At 45.5% G+C, this 17946-nt stretch overlaps 1 protein-coding gene across 1 annotated transcript; it reads right to left on the bottom strand.

Annotated features, from left to right (window-relative positions):
- Positions 1-6957: 6957 nt before the first annotated feature.
- On the bottom strand, positions 6958-10981 carry LOC101757069 (nucleoid-associated protein At2g24020, chloroplastic). The gene is made up of 7 exons (XM_004951629.4): positions 10827-10981; positions 10051-10190; positions 9514-9614; positions 9390-9429; positions 8182-8253; positions 7404-7460; positions 6958-7283 (listed from the first exon to the last, which is right to left on the bottom strand). Exons 1-7 carry the CDS (start codon positions 10900-10902, stop codon positions 7209-7211), a joined length of 561 nt encoding a protein of 186 aa, XP_004951686.1. The 5' UTR covers positions 10903-10981; the 3' UTR covers positions 6958-7208.
- Between the last annotated feature and the right edge of the window lie 6965 nt (positions 10982-17946).

The following is a 17946-nucleotide window of genomic DNA, read 5'->3' on the forward strand; positions in this document are numbered from 1 at the left end:
AGCCAGCCAGCGGGGTTTGTTGACTCTTCTCGGCCTGATATGGTTTGCCGGCTCAACAAGTCACTTTATGGCCTCAAGCAGGCCCCTCGAGCTTGGTATTCGAGGTTTGCTGCCTACCTCCTGACGCTGGGCTTTGTGGAGGCCAAGTCCGATACTTCGCTGTTCATTTATCACCATGGAGCTGAGACTGCTTATCTACTGCTCTATGTTGATGACATTGTCCTCACTGCCTCCAGTCCGTCCCTCCTACGGCGGATCATCACCTCGCTTCAGCAGGAGTTCGCTATGAAGGATCTGGGTGTGCTCCATCATTTTCTTGGGGTCACTGTTGAGCCTCGTCAGGCCGGCCTCTTTCTTCACCAGCGGCAGTATACTCTTGATATCCTGGAGCGAGCTGGGATGACTGACTGCAAGCCCTGCTCCACTCCAGTTGATACTCAGGCCAAGTTGTCAGAGGCCGCCGGCACTCCTGTGACAGATGCTACTGCATACCGGAGTCTGGCTGGGGCCCTTCAGTACCTCACCTTCACCAGGCCAGATATCACTTATGCAGTTCAGCAGATTTGCCTTCACATGCATGATCCCCGAGAGCCCCATCTCACTGCTCTGAAGCGCTTACTCCGTTACCTCCGGGGCACTGTGGACTACGGCCTCCTTCTTCACCGGTCTCCCTCCACTGAGCTTGTTGTCTACACCGACGCTGACTGGGCCGGGTGTCCGGACACTAGGCGCTCTACCTCCGGCTACGCCGTCTTTTTGGGCGGCAACCTGGTGTCCTGGTCGTCCAAGCGTCAGCCGGTGGTCTCCCGCTCCAGTGCCGAGGCGGAGTACCGCGCTGTCGCTAACGGCGTGGCTGAGGCATCCTGGCTTCGGCAGCTCCTTGTCGAGCTCCACACTCCTTCTTCCCGGAGCACTCTTGTCTACTGCGACAACGTCAGTGCGGTGTACCTCTCCACCAACCCTGTTCAGCACCAGCGGACCAAGCATGTGGAGATTGACCTTCACTTCGTCCGGGATCGGGTCGCCATCGGCGATGTTCGGGTCCTCCACGTCCCGACCACCTCTCAGTTTGCTGACATCTTCACCAAGGGCCTCTCGTCACCCGCCTTCACCGAGTTTCGCTCCAGCCTCAACATCACCTGTGGCTAGTTGCGTCTTGGGGGGGCTTGTGTGTGTGCCTTTCTTTTCATGTCCAGTCTGCAACTCCGCTGCGTCGGTAGTTCAGACTGCGGGGGAGTGTTGGTGTACTATGTGTATTAGGGCCCAATAGGCCCATGTAAGACATCTACATAGCTACCCTCTAGGGTTAGCCCATAATCTATCTATTACCTTATAGTATACATACTTCAGTTAGGTCTCTTCAATCCTTTTGTTTATCGAAAAAAAGTATGCGAGCTTTGATGGAAGGCCTCACGTTGCCCCGCGTCTTTCTGCCAAACTCCTATACGTGGAAGAGAGAACTGAAAGCCCTTCAGAAAGATAATGCAAAAGGATCATTCTGGATATGGTATTTTACACGGCACACAAAGCGTTCGGCATGTTCGATAGGTGTGAGTTCAGTGAGTGGTAGCCTTAGGAATTTACCTAGCTTTATAGATTATTGTAGTTAAGACACTCAATTGTCACTCTTAAGCTAATCCCAATGCATGCTAACATAATAATGTTGTAACCAAGGCTGTCACGTCATAGAAATGCCATTAAACTGATCTGTGCAACTCCTGTTTTCCTTCAAATGCCAAAAAACATGACGTCATCGTTGACGGCAAAGCATAACAGTTTTATTTATCCTTTTTAGGATTTATATTTTATATTATGCTACTATAGTTTTCCTGCTTGGTAAGTAGTGGAGGGAAACAAATTACAGTTTTATAACTTTAGTACCTATCAAAGAAATACAATGAGAAACGAGCAGTTAATTCATTGTCCAAAATAGTGACCCATACTGAAAGTATAGTACTAAGTAGTAGTTAGCTAGCTCTTGGTGCTTGTAATCCTCTAAAACTTGTCAAACTTAAACTCCCACATTAGTTCCCTAAATTTTGTTCTCTTGCATCCACTTGCTACCCAAACTTGTTTTTTCTTTCAGATGCTAGCATTGTTGTCAACAGAAAGCAACAAGCTTGGAAGTTGGAAGATGACTTCATCAGGTATATACATATGAAAAAAAAACTAAAAACTAAATGACCAGTGGGACACCAATGGGTAGCTAGTGATGCTGACATGCACCATCCCGTTCTAAGGTAAGGGTATCACAAACAATATAATGACACCAATGGGATAAGGCAATTCAATGTCAGGATCACACTCTTGTAATTAGGCCTTGAGAAAATGACCCAATTAAAATCTCCATAATGCACTTCAGAGATATATATGGTCATTATTGTGATTGTGCCATTCCACAAGATGCACCATGCTAGCAGTTGCATCAGTGGTGATGAGTGGTGGCAGGTTTTGGTCCCCTGTCTGCTTGGTTCTTCTCTGATCATGGTGTCAATGCAAGTTTTCCTCCATCGGCATGCATTACAAGTGCAGTGGACTGACAAATCTCATGTTCACATGCTTTTGACGTTCAACTGCAAGCATCCTAACTGGATATTACTCAAGGTTTTAAATCTCCGGCTATGGGTATTTAGCGGATGACCTCTAAAACAGTTATAGTGGAGACTAAATGAGACTATAGCCGCTAAGTTGTACATAAACACAAATAGCTTGATCAACCTCAAACAGCTAGCCGGAGATTTAAGACCTTAATATTACTGCACAGCAACAGCACAGAACAATCATATCACCCTTGTACAACTCCAATTTTCTTTTCCAAATTTGACCATAGACACTGGAACCAGTTTTAGGATTCGAACCTTTAACAATACTAGTATCATTTAAGCACTTCTTTTTAGATTAATACCATTCAAGACCCATCACAAGTGCCTTATAACAACAAGCTGCAGTTATTGTGCAAATACACAATGGTGTTATAGTTGTATATATTTGTGGTGATTCACCTAGAATAGTCAGCTGAACTTGGTATCTTGGCTCACTATGACTACGATCTTCCTGCAGCGAAATGATATTGATTAGCCAAAATGTTGTTTGATGCGTGAATCAAAAAGACCCATCACAATAATTGAACATAGTTTGAGTTCAAGCTTTGTTGAGACTTGATATCTGCACATCACATTGTCAAGTGAAAGTCCCCAAGTTTGACTAGTGTGGTACAGGCAGTTCGTTGGATGGTGGGGCTCAATATGCACAGAGAAAAGAGCATGCACTGCATCAACAGTTCAGGCTACTGTGTTCTACACAAAAAGGTTCAATAACAATCTCTAGCCGATCACACATGTAAGAGGGTTTTTTTTTCCCGAAAACTCATACTGGTAAAAGTATTCACTTATCAGTTGCGCAAATTGTGACATCAGCAGGGTTATTTACTTATTTAAATCCTAGAGAGTGGAATTGTAATTGTACCTCTCACCATCCCAACAAGAGTTGGTTCTTCCCACATCAGCCATGGCTTCTCTGCCCTTCAAATTAAGGGCCTGTTCGCTTCAGCTTATTCAGCCGGCTTATCAGCCACCAAACAGTATTTTCCTCTCACAACAAATCAGCCGTTTCAGCTTTTCAGCCGGCTTATAAGCTGAAGCGAACAGGTCCTAAATAAACAACTGGTATCACTTCACTTAACTATACAGGACTAAAGCCATAAGAATTTGTGCATTAGGACGCTAATTGGATATAGCTGGTGTCAGAATCCATGTCTCTTTTCTAGCTATCCATAGTCCACTACTATTCCGCTAATAGTGTCCTGCTGCCCAAACTAAACCAACTGCAAGATAGCTGGTTTTCTCTCAACGACGACTAGTCACACATATACATTGCAATGGTACCAACATAACCCTTAGGTTCATCGTCTGTGCCAATCTCTAAGTTTTTCTCTAGTAATAATTAAATGCATTAATTTCCAAGTCGACATCAGTCCAAATTCTTTTTGTGAATGTGTTGGGGATGAATCAGTATCCTCTAATGACTTCCCATACACCATACTCTACTGTCAGCTACAAGTCATCAAAATATCCTTTTATTCCATTTGGTCATGCATCAAACTCCATCCAGTCCTCTCCTTATTGTTAAAGCGCACACACACGCAAACACCTGAAGTGACATGCATATGTTTACAGGCATGCATATTATAAGCAGTGCCACTAGTGATGGATTAGCTGACTCATCGGATCCAAATCATGGCCATTAATCAATGGAGTAGCCCATCGAACACTCCTGGAATCTACTTGAAGCAATAGCTTAATCAGACGAAGCTCATAACAAACTCCTCATAAACTAAAGATTCATGTATGTTTATTTGTGCACTGGTAGTTCACAAGGCTGCTCAGGGAAAGCTTGGGGCCAATCAGGATAAGCAAGACATCAACTTCAGATGGCACTATCGAGCTGAACAAGGCACGAAATTTCTGCACCAAATCCCGCAAAAAGAACACTTGAGTATGAGTAGTAGCAGTACCTGTTAAAAGCCATGTTATTCTGTCCCAAATACACCATTTGCCTTCTTTATATCCTTCATTATGTTGTATGATTAACTTCACAATGATAACAAATGGTGGAAGCTGGGCTTATTTCTACATGGAAACTTGTCTGTAGTGATCTTTACATACTAAAAGTAAATGACACGTGGATGTTCTTGGTGGAAAGCAAGAGTGATAGAGCTCAAGGTGCACTACCCTCAAATCATAGATCAGGGTGGAATTATCCTGTTAAGACACTTCACTATTTGGTAGGATTGGTGGAGAGGTTGTTTAACCTCATCTTGCGTTTGTGTTCACTTAGAAGGACCGAACTAGATTTGAACTTCATTGACAAACAGAATAATCAGGTTTGTACCGCACAAAGAAAAAATAGTGTACATAAATATAAGAATATATGGCCTTTAACAAAATTGATACATCTTTCAAATTTGTCTGCAAAAGTATAAGCCTAGCATAGCTCATAGACTTGCATAAAAGAATAAATCATAGCCACTAATAAAATGGAGTTATTTGGGAAAGTTTGTGATCTGCCAAGATTTTTTAGATTCATCAAGTCTCAATCTGTCTAGCTTTTAACATTGCTGACATTTATTTTTATACATAGATCTTTTGTTAGGTTAACTCCCAAGTAAAGGTTCACACCTTTGCTCTTCAAAAAAAATTAATAATAAAGAAAAAAACAAAAGGTGCCTAAAGTTGTGCCATGTGTCCACCCTTGTTTATGTCACTGATTTGTCCTTGTCCTCTTAATACTTGAAACGTGTCCAGTTCAAGACATGCGACTTTGTGCACGCCCCAACATTCCCCTTTCACATCACTAGCACAAACCCTAATTAAGCATACAAGAATACATATAAATGTACGGTTATCTCAAAAGGAGCCAAAAGGGAATCATCCATTCCATTGGATGACAGGGGTATCTCCCTACTTGGGTATCTTGAGGGTTTTAAAGGCTATGGAAGGGAGCTTGGATTTGGAATAATTTTGGGTCCTGACCTAGAAGTAAAAGGGCTTTAGCAAAAATGAGATGTAGGTGGCAAAGAATTTCGTTTTAACAAAGTAGATTTGATGAAAAGGTGGGTACCAGATTTTCGTCACTTTTTTCTTACCATTTGACGGCGGTTTATAAACGTTAGAGAATTGCTGCATAAGAGTGGATTTTTATTTCTACATTTTACTCACTGCCAAAGCTGAGATTCAGATGTATACGACCGTTACAAAGTCTTGTAGGAGGTGGCAAATGATGTGGTTATAAGTATGATGAAAAGGTGGATGCTTAATATTTGTTTTCTATTAACATTATTTGGCAGTGAGCTATAGCTATTTGTAAGCGGGTTGTTAAGGAGATTAGATACTTCTTTCTTTGGACTCGTACAGTCGCTGCAAAATTCCTGAAGTGTTCACATGGCGGGCCCTAATATTTGAAATGTTGACATTGAATTGGAGAAGAAATGAAAATTGCTGAAGTGTGATTATGCCCTGTTCAAGCATAGATCAAGACCTGCATTCTGACCTAAAATGTACGTCACATGTGGAAATAAGGACAGTGACAAGAAAGTCTCATGAAGTCATGATAAAGCATCGTTGTTAATCGGTGGCATTTTTTTTATTGAACTCCCAGGATTTATCCTACATTCCTCTGCTCTAAAGAAAGACGCTGAAGAATCATGTGAGCTTGCACAGCTAAGAATTTTAGATCTTCATAGATTTGATCGACGATTTATATGAAAAACATGATGCTTCATGAAATTAGCATGCTTAGAGCTTCTTTTTGGAACATTGGGTCCAACTCTTACAGCTGCGGCCAAAGTCTGGTGGCTCAGGTTTAAATCTGGACTTCATGTATTTTCATCTGAAAATGGACTTGAGAAAAGTCTCCAGCTATTCCTATTGTTATTTGGAGATGTTTGTGACCAAACTCATTTTAATTTCCAGACTCTTTCAAGCAACACTCCAAAGAACGACTCCGGGGAAGAACCTTGTGGATTCAAATTCAACAATTTAATAAGATTGTGAAGGCGAGCAAGTGTGATTATTTCCATGAAGAACACGATGATGCATGAACCTGCCTGGCAAATAAGGTTCCGGTTCGATGTACCTTTGCTGTGCCCAGGCTTCGAAAAGGCATACCAGTATTATTACCTGCAGCGAGAATTGTACAAAGACCAGGGTAGGAAGACGACAGTCCTCGCACTGTTGTCATAGGCAAACATGCAACGGCTAGGATTTTGTCATAATATGACAAGGAAAATTTAGCACTTCACTCTACAACAATGGCATGATTTTGCCCTTTGGTGGCACAAGAAAAAGGGCTTTGTCGTGCAACCTTGGCGGGCTGCAATTTGTACCAACCCAACAGGTTGTTGGGTTCATGCTCAACAAAGCCTGGCCCGTATCTTGCACCTTACCAGCCCACAGAAGATATATCCATGTGGATGTTCAGTGTGACAAAATTACAAGGATGCATTTCCTCGAAAGAAAGCTAACAGGGTGCGCAGTACCTGCTCGTGTAAAACAGCAAATTATAGCTAATGCCGAACCAAACAGTGCTCACAAGTACAATTCTTACACAGCTAAGAGAGGCCGCATAGGGGTTAAGCTTACGTCTCGCACGGCTAGTATACAAAATTGAGAAAAAAAATTATTGGAAAGCGGCTTTCATGAATTGCAGCATCACTTGAGGCCATCCCCGAGGCCCGCGGGCATTCCTAAGCTCTGTGCCAAGTCTGCCATCCTCTCTTTCATGGCCTGCAGGAGTTAATTCAGCGCCATTTTAGCATCAATATATAGATTTTACATTCTCTATATAGCAGCAGCTGGGTACTCCTTTTCATCTTATGTAATATAAAGCAGAATCAAGATTCGCACCTGGACACTCCTTGAATGTGCGTCCTTGTAGGCATCATTTACCAGCTCAGAAAGTTTCTGAAAGGAAACATAAAAATTGTTGGAAGAAAATCACAACTGAATGGGACTAACCTCATCCCTAAATATGAGATAAGAAAAGGCTTGACAACAAAATAAGATGTTAAAGGTGGGACTAAAAGGCGATAATCCAACTATCTAGAATGTACACCAAAACCTACTGATCCACAAGTTCTTATCTTTATACGATATGCGTAACCAAGTCTGACACAAGCTGCATCTTTTCTAATATAAAAGTGCACCTTGTATCCTGCAAGTGGTGGAGTGCATGCTTTCCCTTTTTCCCCGTGTTAATAATAAATTTAATTCCTTAACATAAACCATCAATGGCTTCTTATGCAGACAAGTTGTATGTATCATGAATATAAAATGTTAGCCTACATTCTAATTATATGTATGATGCACATGCTCAGAGATGCACATTGTTCATAGGTCAGATTGGTTAAGCACACAGGCAGTAGCCACAAGCCCACAAGAAATTGATTTTTCTCTGGTGCACGAATGTGCACAAACATAATGTATTTAGCCAATTGATATACAGATATTGAGAAATGGGTTGTTCTTACCTGATATTATATCACTAGATTCTAAACCTATTTTCCTCAACATGCAAACAATCATATGGAAAAACACTACCTCAGTCATGCAAACAGTCGTGACAACATGAACTTATGCAAAACCTTCAAATAAATAACCAAACTAGCAAAGGCATGATACATACTTCAGCACCCAACTCCATCGCAGCTTCTGTGATTTCAACTCTAATAGGTTGTTGGTTTCCAGAAAGAGTAACCTGTTGAGTGAATCAAAATCAACTATGAACACAGATAAGCATGTAGATAAGCATGGGAAGTAGAGAAACACAAAAGAACATAAAGTGCTAAGAGTTAATGTTCCGTAATCCTGATAAATACATAAGTAAGGCACATAAAACTCCAAAAAAAAAACTTAAGGGTACAGATCTGTACGTTTCTTTTCACCCTTGGTCATTGGTTGGCCAGACGAGAGAGATAGGATTGAAAGTGGAAAAGACTATTAAAGTAGTAATAATAATAATAAATGTGGATCGCCCACTCAGCTAGAATGAGCTTATTATATATGATTCTGCACATGCATGCCACACATGCACCAAAGGCAATCCAGTATTTTTTTCAGTGCTGTTTTCTCACTGTTAATGCTCCTTAATCTACATGTAAAGGTAAAATGCCTTGTATTTTGCAATGGAGGGAGCACAAATTTATTAAGATGCCCCTTTCTAAATGATCACATATATTCAATCCACCTAACAAAAACCCCAGGATACATCAACTATTGCCTCGAAGCCTACAGCTCTGACGGTGTTTATAACTTCGAATGTCAAAGCAATACATAAGAGTAACCTAAAATACATGCTCCTCCTTTCCAAAATGTAAAGCACAGTTTGACCTAGCATGATATCCAATGCCATACTTTGGCCGTTATTTTCTTTTATGCTTCATTGCCCATGACAATAAAATTGACATCATATACAGGTACTTTCAAATATGAATCCAATGGTGCCAGATTTATAACCTATAATCTACAAATATATAGGTTAATTGTTGGTCAAAGATTAACAAGGTTGAATCTTGATACACATGCGTGCCTTACATAAAGAAAAGGAGGGAGTACAACATAATGAGAGATAGAATGTTCCGCAACTATAGTGCTATATAGGTCCAGAGCTAATAAAAATAAGGTGATTTTGTGTGGTTCATATAACAATCGAAAACCTTACATGCAGTGGCTCTGATATATACAACATGGCTAGTTTCGAATAAGACAAAAAATGATGGGCTGCTAACGGTGCTAAAATTTTTACAGGCCCAACCAATAGAGTATCTCAATAATGTGATAGTTCAATTGTTTGACAGGAGAAAAATGAATTGCGTTCACTACTCCCAAGCATACCTTGATTAGTTCACCTTCACAATAGCCATCAATCTCAGTCCTAAAACAGGAGAAAAATGAAGTCATGGGGCCAGGCTATTTTGCATCAGCATGAGGAAGATAACTCGATGATATAAATGCATACGCTGCAAGCTCCTTCTGCACCCGGACAGCCTCAACTTGGACAACCATTTGGGCCTTCTTAACAGTTTCATAGAGATTTTGCATGTTTCCAAAAATTCCTGCCTAAAGTTAATTGCAATATTAGAGTGCTTCAAGATTGTGATAAACAAAATGCCAACTATGAAATGAGTGGATGTATATAAAAACTAAATGACCAGAATGAATCCGGCAACCTTCAAAGATGATAACAGTATTACAAAGAGAATTATGTATGGGCACAGTCAGTTTTCACGTGAACAATGCTACTCAATTATCCAAACAAAGAAAAAGCTTAAGTTTTGGGTCGCATAATTTGCTGCAAAATAGAGTAGGTGATAGCTACCCATGAAAGCTCTCTACCTAATATTATTTGCTCGTTTTCTCTCTTTGCCTCATGAATACATGCCTAATGAGTTATCCACAAACGAAAATCAAATTAAAGAGTTTTTAGGTTTTAGCTACTGGAAGTGGAACCTCAACAATACTGGAAATGAAACAAGATAATCAGAAGCTTTCTTACTTTTGATGGTGCCTCATCGCCGTTCTCATCTTTATCCTTCTTCCCTCCAAATAAACTGTACACCCGGAAAGGCCTATAATTAGCTCTCTTCCTTGTGGAACATGGCGAACAGAAAGCACCTTCTATGTTTATTCTATTACCTGAACAACACATCAACAGCAGGCACAAAATGTTCAGATGTTTCCCAAACCATTAAAATGATCAACAAGTATGCACTGGTGAGTGGTGACTTAATGCAAAAGAATGGCAGCCTGCTACGGTGCACAAGTGGCAGTTTATTTATATAGGGTTTGGTTCAACAAAGGGATAAGAATTCGCAATTTCGCGTGATGGTAAATCTAAAACCCAGAGTAATTTTCTCGAAATAAAAACAAACAGAGAGAAAAGGAAATGGAGAAGCTCATAGGCCAGTACAGTTGAGCAATCCTTGCAAGATGGATAATACTCATTTTGGGACCCCGGTCTCGAGCTCACCGGCTGCCAAGCCAGCCGCCGGCTACCATCAACAGACGCTGACCCCGATGCGGCAGCGCTTGACGCCCCGGCACGCGAACCCATACCCCACCGGATGCCACACCACCACCTCAAACCGCGCTCTCGCACCAAATCAGGTCGGCACCGGCGCATGGGTTGTAATGCGCTGAGCTACCGGTGGGAAGAAATCGATTACAGATTCCCTACCAACTCCCCTAAAAAAGCTTATTTTTGTCCTATAAATCTTATCCGGAGCTGAATCAACCGAAATGGAGCGTAAAGATTGGAGCTTTGGGACTTACGAGTAGGGTTCGACGAGAGAGGCGGCGAGAAGGACGACCGGAAGGCCACCGGCGCGAGAGCTGCGGACGGAACCATCGGGGCGACGGGGGCGCAAGGGAGGTGAGGCCACCGCCCGCCGGAGACGAGAGGGAGGGAGGAAGGGGAGGGGAGGGGAGGGGAGAGAAGGGGAAACAGGCTTGATTTTAGGATAGAAAGATATTGTTGAAGGGGAAAAGGGGAGGAGAGAAGATTTGGGGTAAGGGACAAATTGAAAAATTGAATTTGATACGTATTTTTATACCATTTCTTCTCTGTTTGAGATATCTGCTACAGTATACTCTAGTGTTGTCATTTGTTACGAGGTTTTTTTAAGTACTATTGAACGGTTCAGGACATTTTGGATTTGAGTTTCGATTATACATTGAAACAGAACAACTAAATTGGGAGTTGTGAGATTCATATTTTGCTTCTCCAATTCTGAGAACTAAACGCCACCTAAAGAAATTCATAGGGTTAGCATTCTTTTTAACTTCTAAATTAAACTATAAAAAGGTAAACGGTGTGATGGGAGCACCTGAAAATCTGATGGTTTTTTTTCGCAGTGACATATTTAGAGAGAGGATTTGATAAATTCTAGACAGAATTTATGGCAGGCTCCCAAATATAAATTTAGGTAAAATTATATTTTCGGACAGGATTAGGGGTTTGGACTTTTGGTGTGTGTGAGTTGACAAGAAAAAGACTTCAACTTTGTTATCTCCCTCTAGAAAGATGGTAGAGGAAGGTAGAGACTTGATGGCGGAAGGCAGGACGTTGCCTAGACAATGCTTTGGATAAATAGAATTGACTACAACACGTGTCCTTACTCCGTTTCAAAATTGTAGGTTCATAGATGTTTGTATGTATTTAAACATACATTATATTTAGGTTGCACTAAGAAAAGTCAAAATGACCTAGTACAATTTGGGAGATGAAGCGGCATATTATTAGCTGTCGTATTCTTTAATAGAGGGAATGATATATGGCTGGACTTATAAGCCGGCTGAAAAGCTGAAATGGCTGATTTATTGTAAGAGAAAAATATTATTTGGTGGCTGATAAATCGGCTGATATGGTGAGAAAGGGTTGAAAATGAAGGTTTCCCAAGGGATAAGGATTACCGCCTTACCGGTCGTGACTCATGGGCCGTAAGGGAAAGGAATACGTGGGCCGATTAGCTAGGTGATGGGCCGCCATTGTCGGAGAAGACCGGATGTGCGACGCCGCGCGTTGGCGCTCGCTCCTCCAGTCCTCTCCCTGTTCGACACCTGCCTGGCTGGCTGGGTGCCTGGTGCTGGTGCTGCCCTGCCCGAGTGGCTGCCTGCTGCCTCCCGCTCTCGTCGACACGTCGTCGTCGTCCTCTCTCCCTCGCTGAGCACGGCAGTGAAATTTCGGAAACTTTACCATCCCAGGAACGCGCATGGCATGGGGACCGACGCTGCATGCCTTTCTCCAAACTAGCTCTCATTTGCACGCCGTTGCATCGGCAGGGACAGACATAGCCGGCCGTGTTGCGTGCCACGGCTGGCTCTCGCCGACGTACGTCGCCGGGAATCGTGATCATTCACGACGTCGCCGTAGAGCACTGTACTGGCAAGAAATGCGCTAGCTTGCTACGAGCGAGAGACGACGGTCCAGAAGGCGGCAAACGAGAGATCGAGCTGCTTCCACGAAGTGACGCGTTGTGATCTCGCCTTCAAGCCGTTTCACACGTCTACTAGCTAGCTATAGCTTATCTTTGCAATGCGAGGGTAGGACTTAGCGGGAGGTGATGAACGCGAAGGATCCGATGCCAGCTACAGTAGACATAGCGAGGCTCAAGCCTACAAGTACGAGCCCGCTTCACGGCATCGGGGCCCGTGCATCCCACTTTTTTTAGGAGGGATCTGCTTATAAGCCGGCTGAAAAGTTGAAACGGCTGATTTGTTGTGAGAGGAAAATATTGTTTGATGGCTGATAAGACGGCTGAATAAGCTGAAGCGGACATAGGATAAAGAAGAGCACACAGGCCTCCGGCTCGCCACCTTCCTCTTGGGCGGCACGCCATGGTGCCACTCCGCGTCCTCCCCCGTCGTCGTCCACGCCGCGCGTGACCCGCCGTCCCGCGACCACGTCCCAGTCCCGGCGGCGGCGCCCTCAGCGTCGCGCCCCACCTGATCCACCCCACCATCCTCGCCGACGACGCCACCGACCCCGCCGTCCAGCGCACGGTCTACGACGTCACGGTCATCTTCCGCGCCACCGCCCGCCTCGGCCCGACCCGCCTCCAGTACTTCGTCGTCCCCGCCGCCGCCGCCGCCCCGAACTCCGGCGGCGCTGACAGGGAGCTCGATGCCGTGGACCTGTTCCTGATTCTTCCTGGGTCTTTTTTTGGGCGCCTTCGTCGGCGCAATGGTCGGCGTCGTCTTCGTCCACAAGGGACGCCGCCTCGGTGAAGACAAGGACGGCGAGTCCTCCGGCGACGGCGCCTTCCTGATCAAGAACCCCGAGGCCGCCCGCGCCCAGGCCGGCGTCGCCAAGGCGGCCCGCGGCGGCAACTGAGAGGCCGGGCGCCGGCCAAGCACGGCGTACGGCGCTCCGTTCTGCTGACTACTAGTGTCTAGTAGTATACTCTGGTGTTGATCGCACCTCGTAGTCTTCTCGCTACTGCATGCTAGATTGCTAGTAGAGCTACCGTATCCCGTAGTAGCTAAGCTCGATGGTTTGCTTAACTCGATCGCTCACACGCTTGGCACCCTAGCTCTTTCGTGCGTGGTGTAAAGATGAGCTTGCCTGATTTCTTCCAAATTCCCACACAATGAGAGCTCATTATTTGAGTTGCCGAATCCAACTGCCATGCATAATTCGGTGAAATTGCCAAGACCTCTCCCAAGTCTCATCCGGGCGGCCGAACTTTGCCCTTTCCACACCTGGCTGGCTGCAAAGATAGATACTTGCTGCTAGAAAAATAGAAAAATATTTGGAGAGAAAATTCGGAAACAAAATTTGCGGATAGAATAATAGAACAAAAATTTGTACAACACACAAACTTTGGAAGCAAGGGAAAAGAAAAAAAAAGATCGAATGCCATGCCGTTGTTCCACTAAGGTGTCGACCTGCCGTGGGAACCGCTTGCACGTCGGCATCGGCGCCTTCGTGCACTTCGGCATCGTGTCCCCCCTCGTCGGCACCTGCTGGCTGCTGCAGTGCTGCCTCCGCAGGCGCACGCGCAGCGAACTCGCCAAGGAGAAGGAGGAGGAGGCGGCGTCATCCGGCGGCGGCACCGTCCCGGACCCGGAGAAGGCCGCGGCCGCCGTCGCCGCATATCCCGGCGCCGCCAAGGCCCGCGGTGGCAAGCAGCAGATAAAGGCGCCGGCCGGGCAGTTAATAGGGCCAGAACTAGCTTAATCTGTGGCAAGTAGCTCGTGTGGTTTGACATTGGACTCCGCCTGAGACATGTTTCTGCTAATGAGTCCTGAATTCCTGATGATGACCTTATACTGGCATTGTTGGTGTTCATTTAGCTTGTGGTGTTGAGAGATGTGCATGCATGGTAATTCTTGGTATGTTGGTTATTTGTTGTTTTCTTTATGAAGCTAACCTGTACTCTCAGTCTCTCACCATCCAGATCCAGTGCAAGTACAGTTGGGTTCATCACCTGCTGTGGTTGTGTTTAACAATCAGCTAGCGGACGCTTTATTTTACATCGACACTGGCTGCACCCCCACCCACCGCGCTCTGCAGTCTGCACCCACAAATGGTGGGGTAGCAATGCATGATAGGTGCGGCTGGGGGTGAGGCGAGTGTGCTGCTGCTGCCTGCTGGCGTGCGCTTTGCCTGTGCAGACCGCAGATGGCCGGGATCAGAAGTAGCCCATCGTGCTACTGCTAGCATCGAAGCAGTAGCTGATGATTTGCTGTGTGGCACTGTGCCACCACCTTCCATTTGGGTATGGCGAGGGCCAGAGCTTAGAGCCAAATGATCCGCGGCGTGGAGAGATCCATGCAGTGCAGCGATCAACGGATGATTGTTCACCGTTGCCGGGCGATCATCTCCAGCTTGGTTCAAACTGACAAACACCAAGACTGTATCATGTCATTTTGGCTCGATCGGTTTTGTGTAGGGCTTACGAGGGTTTGATCACTTGATCAACGGACTGATTGATCATTATATTCACCGTCGGAAAAAGTAAGGTCGCGTACGTAGGATTGCCAGGGGTGATCTTGCCAGGCACCCACTACTTTGTACCAGTTGCAATTGGGCCTGGTATTAATATGAGCATTAGTACCGGGCTTGACGACTAGTCCCCGAGGAGCCTCTGTGACCCACTTTAGTACTAAAGGTTGCACATTAGTACCGGTTGAAGCCTCCAACCGGTACTAATGTATCTAAGGACCTTTAGTATCAGGTGAAGCATCCACCCGGTACTAACATCCATCCTATAAATCCGGCTTCTTCTTCCTCCTGCCCAAGTCATCCACCATAGCTCAGGCTTCATCCTTTCCATGGCGAACTAGGGGAGGTGCTACCGGATTTTTGACCATTTCGTGAGGATTTCACTTATTTAAGTCTTCATCCTCCCTTGTTACATGGTTAGTACACTAAGTTTTATACTTTAGAGGTAGAGTAATTTGTGATTTTTAGAATGAGCTACAATGGAGAAAATTTTCATTTATATGCATATGTTATATATGTTTGAGCTACAATTTTTTGAATGCTATCTTTCATATTAGTTAAAGAAATTTATCAATATGAGGTTAGAGGAATAATAGAGAGATTAATTTCATAGTTTAGTCCTTTACGTGGCCGTCACCGCCGGCCTCGCCATTAGTACGTGCAGGCTTCTTTTGATCAAAAGCATGCAAAAAGCATCCCGTGCGAGGAGACAGTCCGCCACCGCCTAGGGGCATCCTAGGCCTTGCTTTGTTTCTAAATTGGGAGTGGCAAAGTTTGCATTTTGCCATAAATGTGCAACTGTAGCATTTCGTTTGTATTTGTAAATTATTGTCCAAACATTGACTAATTAGGCTCAAAAGATTCGTCTCGCAAAGTACAACAAAACTGTGCAATTAGTTTTTGATTTCGTCTACATTTAGTACTCCATGCATGTACCGCAAGTTTGATGTGATGAGGAATCTTCTTTTTGCATAGTGCCAAAATTGGGAAAAAGAGGGGAACTAAACAAAGCCCTAATTAGCACCGCCAGAAGACCTGCCGATCCCTGACAGCCCACTCCCATCCCGCGACTTTCCTTTTTTGAAAAGTTTAAAATCCCGCAACTTTTCATTTTTGAATATCATAACTTATACATATAATTTTGATGCATAACTTCATAATATAACTTTTTATAAGATAATTTTTTAGCACCACTTCAATAGCGTGCAGAACTAGTGTACATCTTCTAGGTAAAGTTTGTAAGAATAACTTCCAATTTGATTTTTAGAAAGATGTAACCGTACACATAACTTTTTTCCTAACAATAATTTAGGTGATAAATTTTGCAATACAACTTTCAAGATATACATAACTTATACGCGTAATATTTGTCATAACTTTTGAGAGAATGTTCTTAAAAAAATTTATGCACATAACTTATACGTATATACAATATTTACTTGGTATAGAAAAAAATTTAAAAGAAAAAAAGAAAAAAACACGAGGCAGCACCTAGGCGGGGTCCGCGTGGAACCCATCGGCCCAGGCGCAGCAACTAAGCAAAGGGCACCGTGGGCGGTGGGTCCCGGCCGGCAACGCGTCGTGCGCTAGAAAGCGACAGCGCGCGTGGGCTAAATTAAGGTGGTGTATGGTTCCTTAGTCCAAGGACTAGGACTAAACTTTAGTTCATACTATGTTTAGTTTCATGGACTAAAGTCCATAAATGCTGTTGAACAAAAATGATATTACCCTTGTATCCACCACTCTACCCACCGTCCCGTCTCCACCGCTCCCAGATCCAGGATGTCCTCCAACCAGGACGACACCCCCGACGACTCGCTCCTTCCCACCGACGAGGACTTCAAGTCCACCACGCGGCCCGCGCCCGGAGCTCCTCCGCGGAGAGTGCAATCGACTACGGGCACCTGGCAGGGGGCGGCTCCCCCCTCATGCACCCCCGCCGCCGGAGGGTGCCGTGAGGGCGACGGTGTTGGCTATCTGGCCGCAGAGCGGGCGGTGTCGAGGAGGCGGAGGTCGAGCTCGGTGGCGAAGCAGGAGAGCCGGTCCCGATCCCGATCCCGTCACCGCGTGCGCGCCAACGGGCCGGCAACGACAGCCGCGGGGCAGGGCTTCTTGGCAGGGCGCGTGGGGACAGGGCGCGTGGGGACGGGGCGCGCGACGGCGCCCACGGCGAAGTGGTGGAGCACCGCTGCCAGCCCCTCCATCACGCGGCGACGGAGGGGGCCGGGCGGGAGGGCGGCGGTAGCGATGGGGGTCGGGCGGCGGGGGTCAAGCGGGACACAGCGGGAGGGAGCTGGGTGGGAGGGAGGGCAATAAATGAGGGGTATGGGTGTCCTCAACACCTTTTAGGGTACCTTTGGTTGGGCTTTCCAACCTGCTTTTGCTTTTGCAAAAGCCAAAAGCCAACCAAAGGGCTTAAAAGCTCTACGTGCTTTTGCCCAAAAGCTACTTTTGCTCTAGTACAAAATCAAAAGCACCTTCCCCCTGCTTTCAAGTGCTTTTGGGGTAAAAAATTACCCACCTGCCACTGATTATGAAGGTAACGATTCGTTTTTTGCCCCTATCTATTTCTCCCGACGCGTCCGTCCGCTCCTCCCCGTCACCGGCCCGTCGCCGCACCCCGCCGCCCGTCGCCGCACCCCGCCGCCGGACGCTGTCCGCCGGCCCGCCATCCGCCGCCCCCGGGCGCCGGGTCGGCGGGACCTGCCACACTCCCGCCCCCGGACGGCCGCCGCCCGACGACCCCAACCGCCCCCGCCCGCCATACGGCACCTGCCGTCCGCCATCATGAGGCCCGCCGTCCGTCGACCTCGGTCACCTGCACGCCTCATGAAAGCCAGCAATGGTCGGTTCCTGGATCCTACGTTTGCAGTTGATGATTTCCTTGCGTTCGGAAGCACTACGTTTGGCCGCTGCTGAATGTAAGATGTACGAATTAAATACTAT

This window comes from Setaria italica, chromosome I (assembly GCF_000263155.2).
Source record: "Setaria italica strain Yugu1 chromosome I, Setaria_italica_v2.0, whole genome shotgun sequence".
Lineage (NCBI taxonomy): Eukaryota > Viridiplantae > Streptophyta > Magnoliopsida > Poales > Poaceae > Setaria > Setaria italica.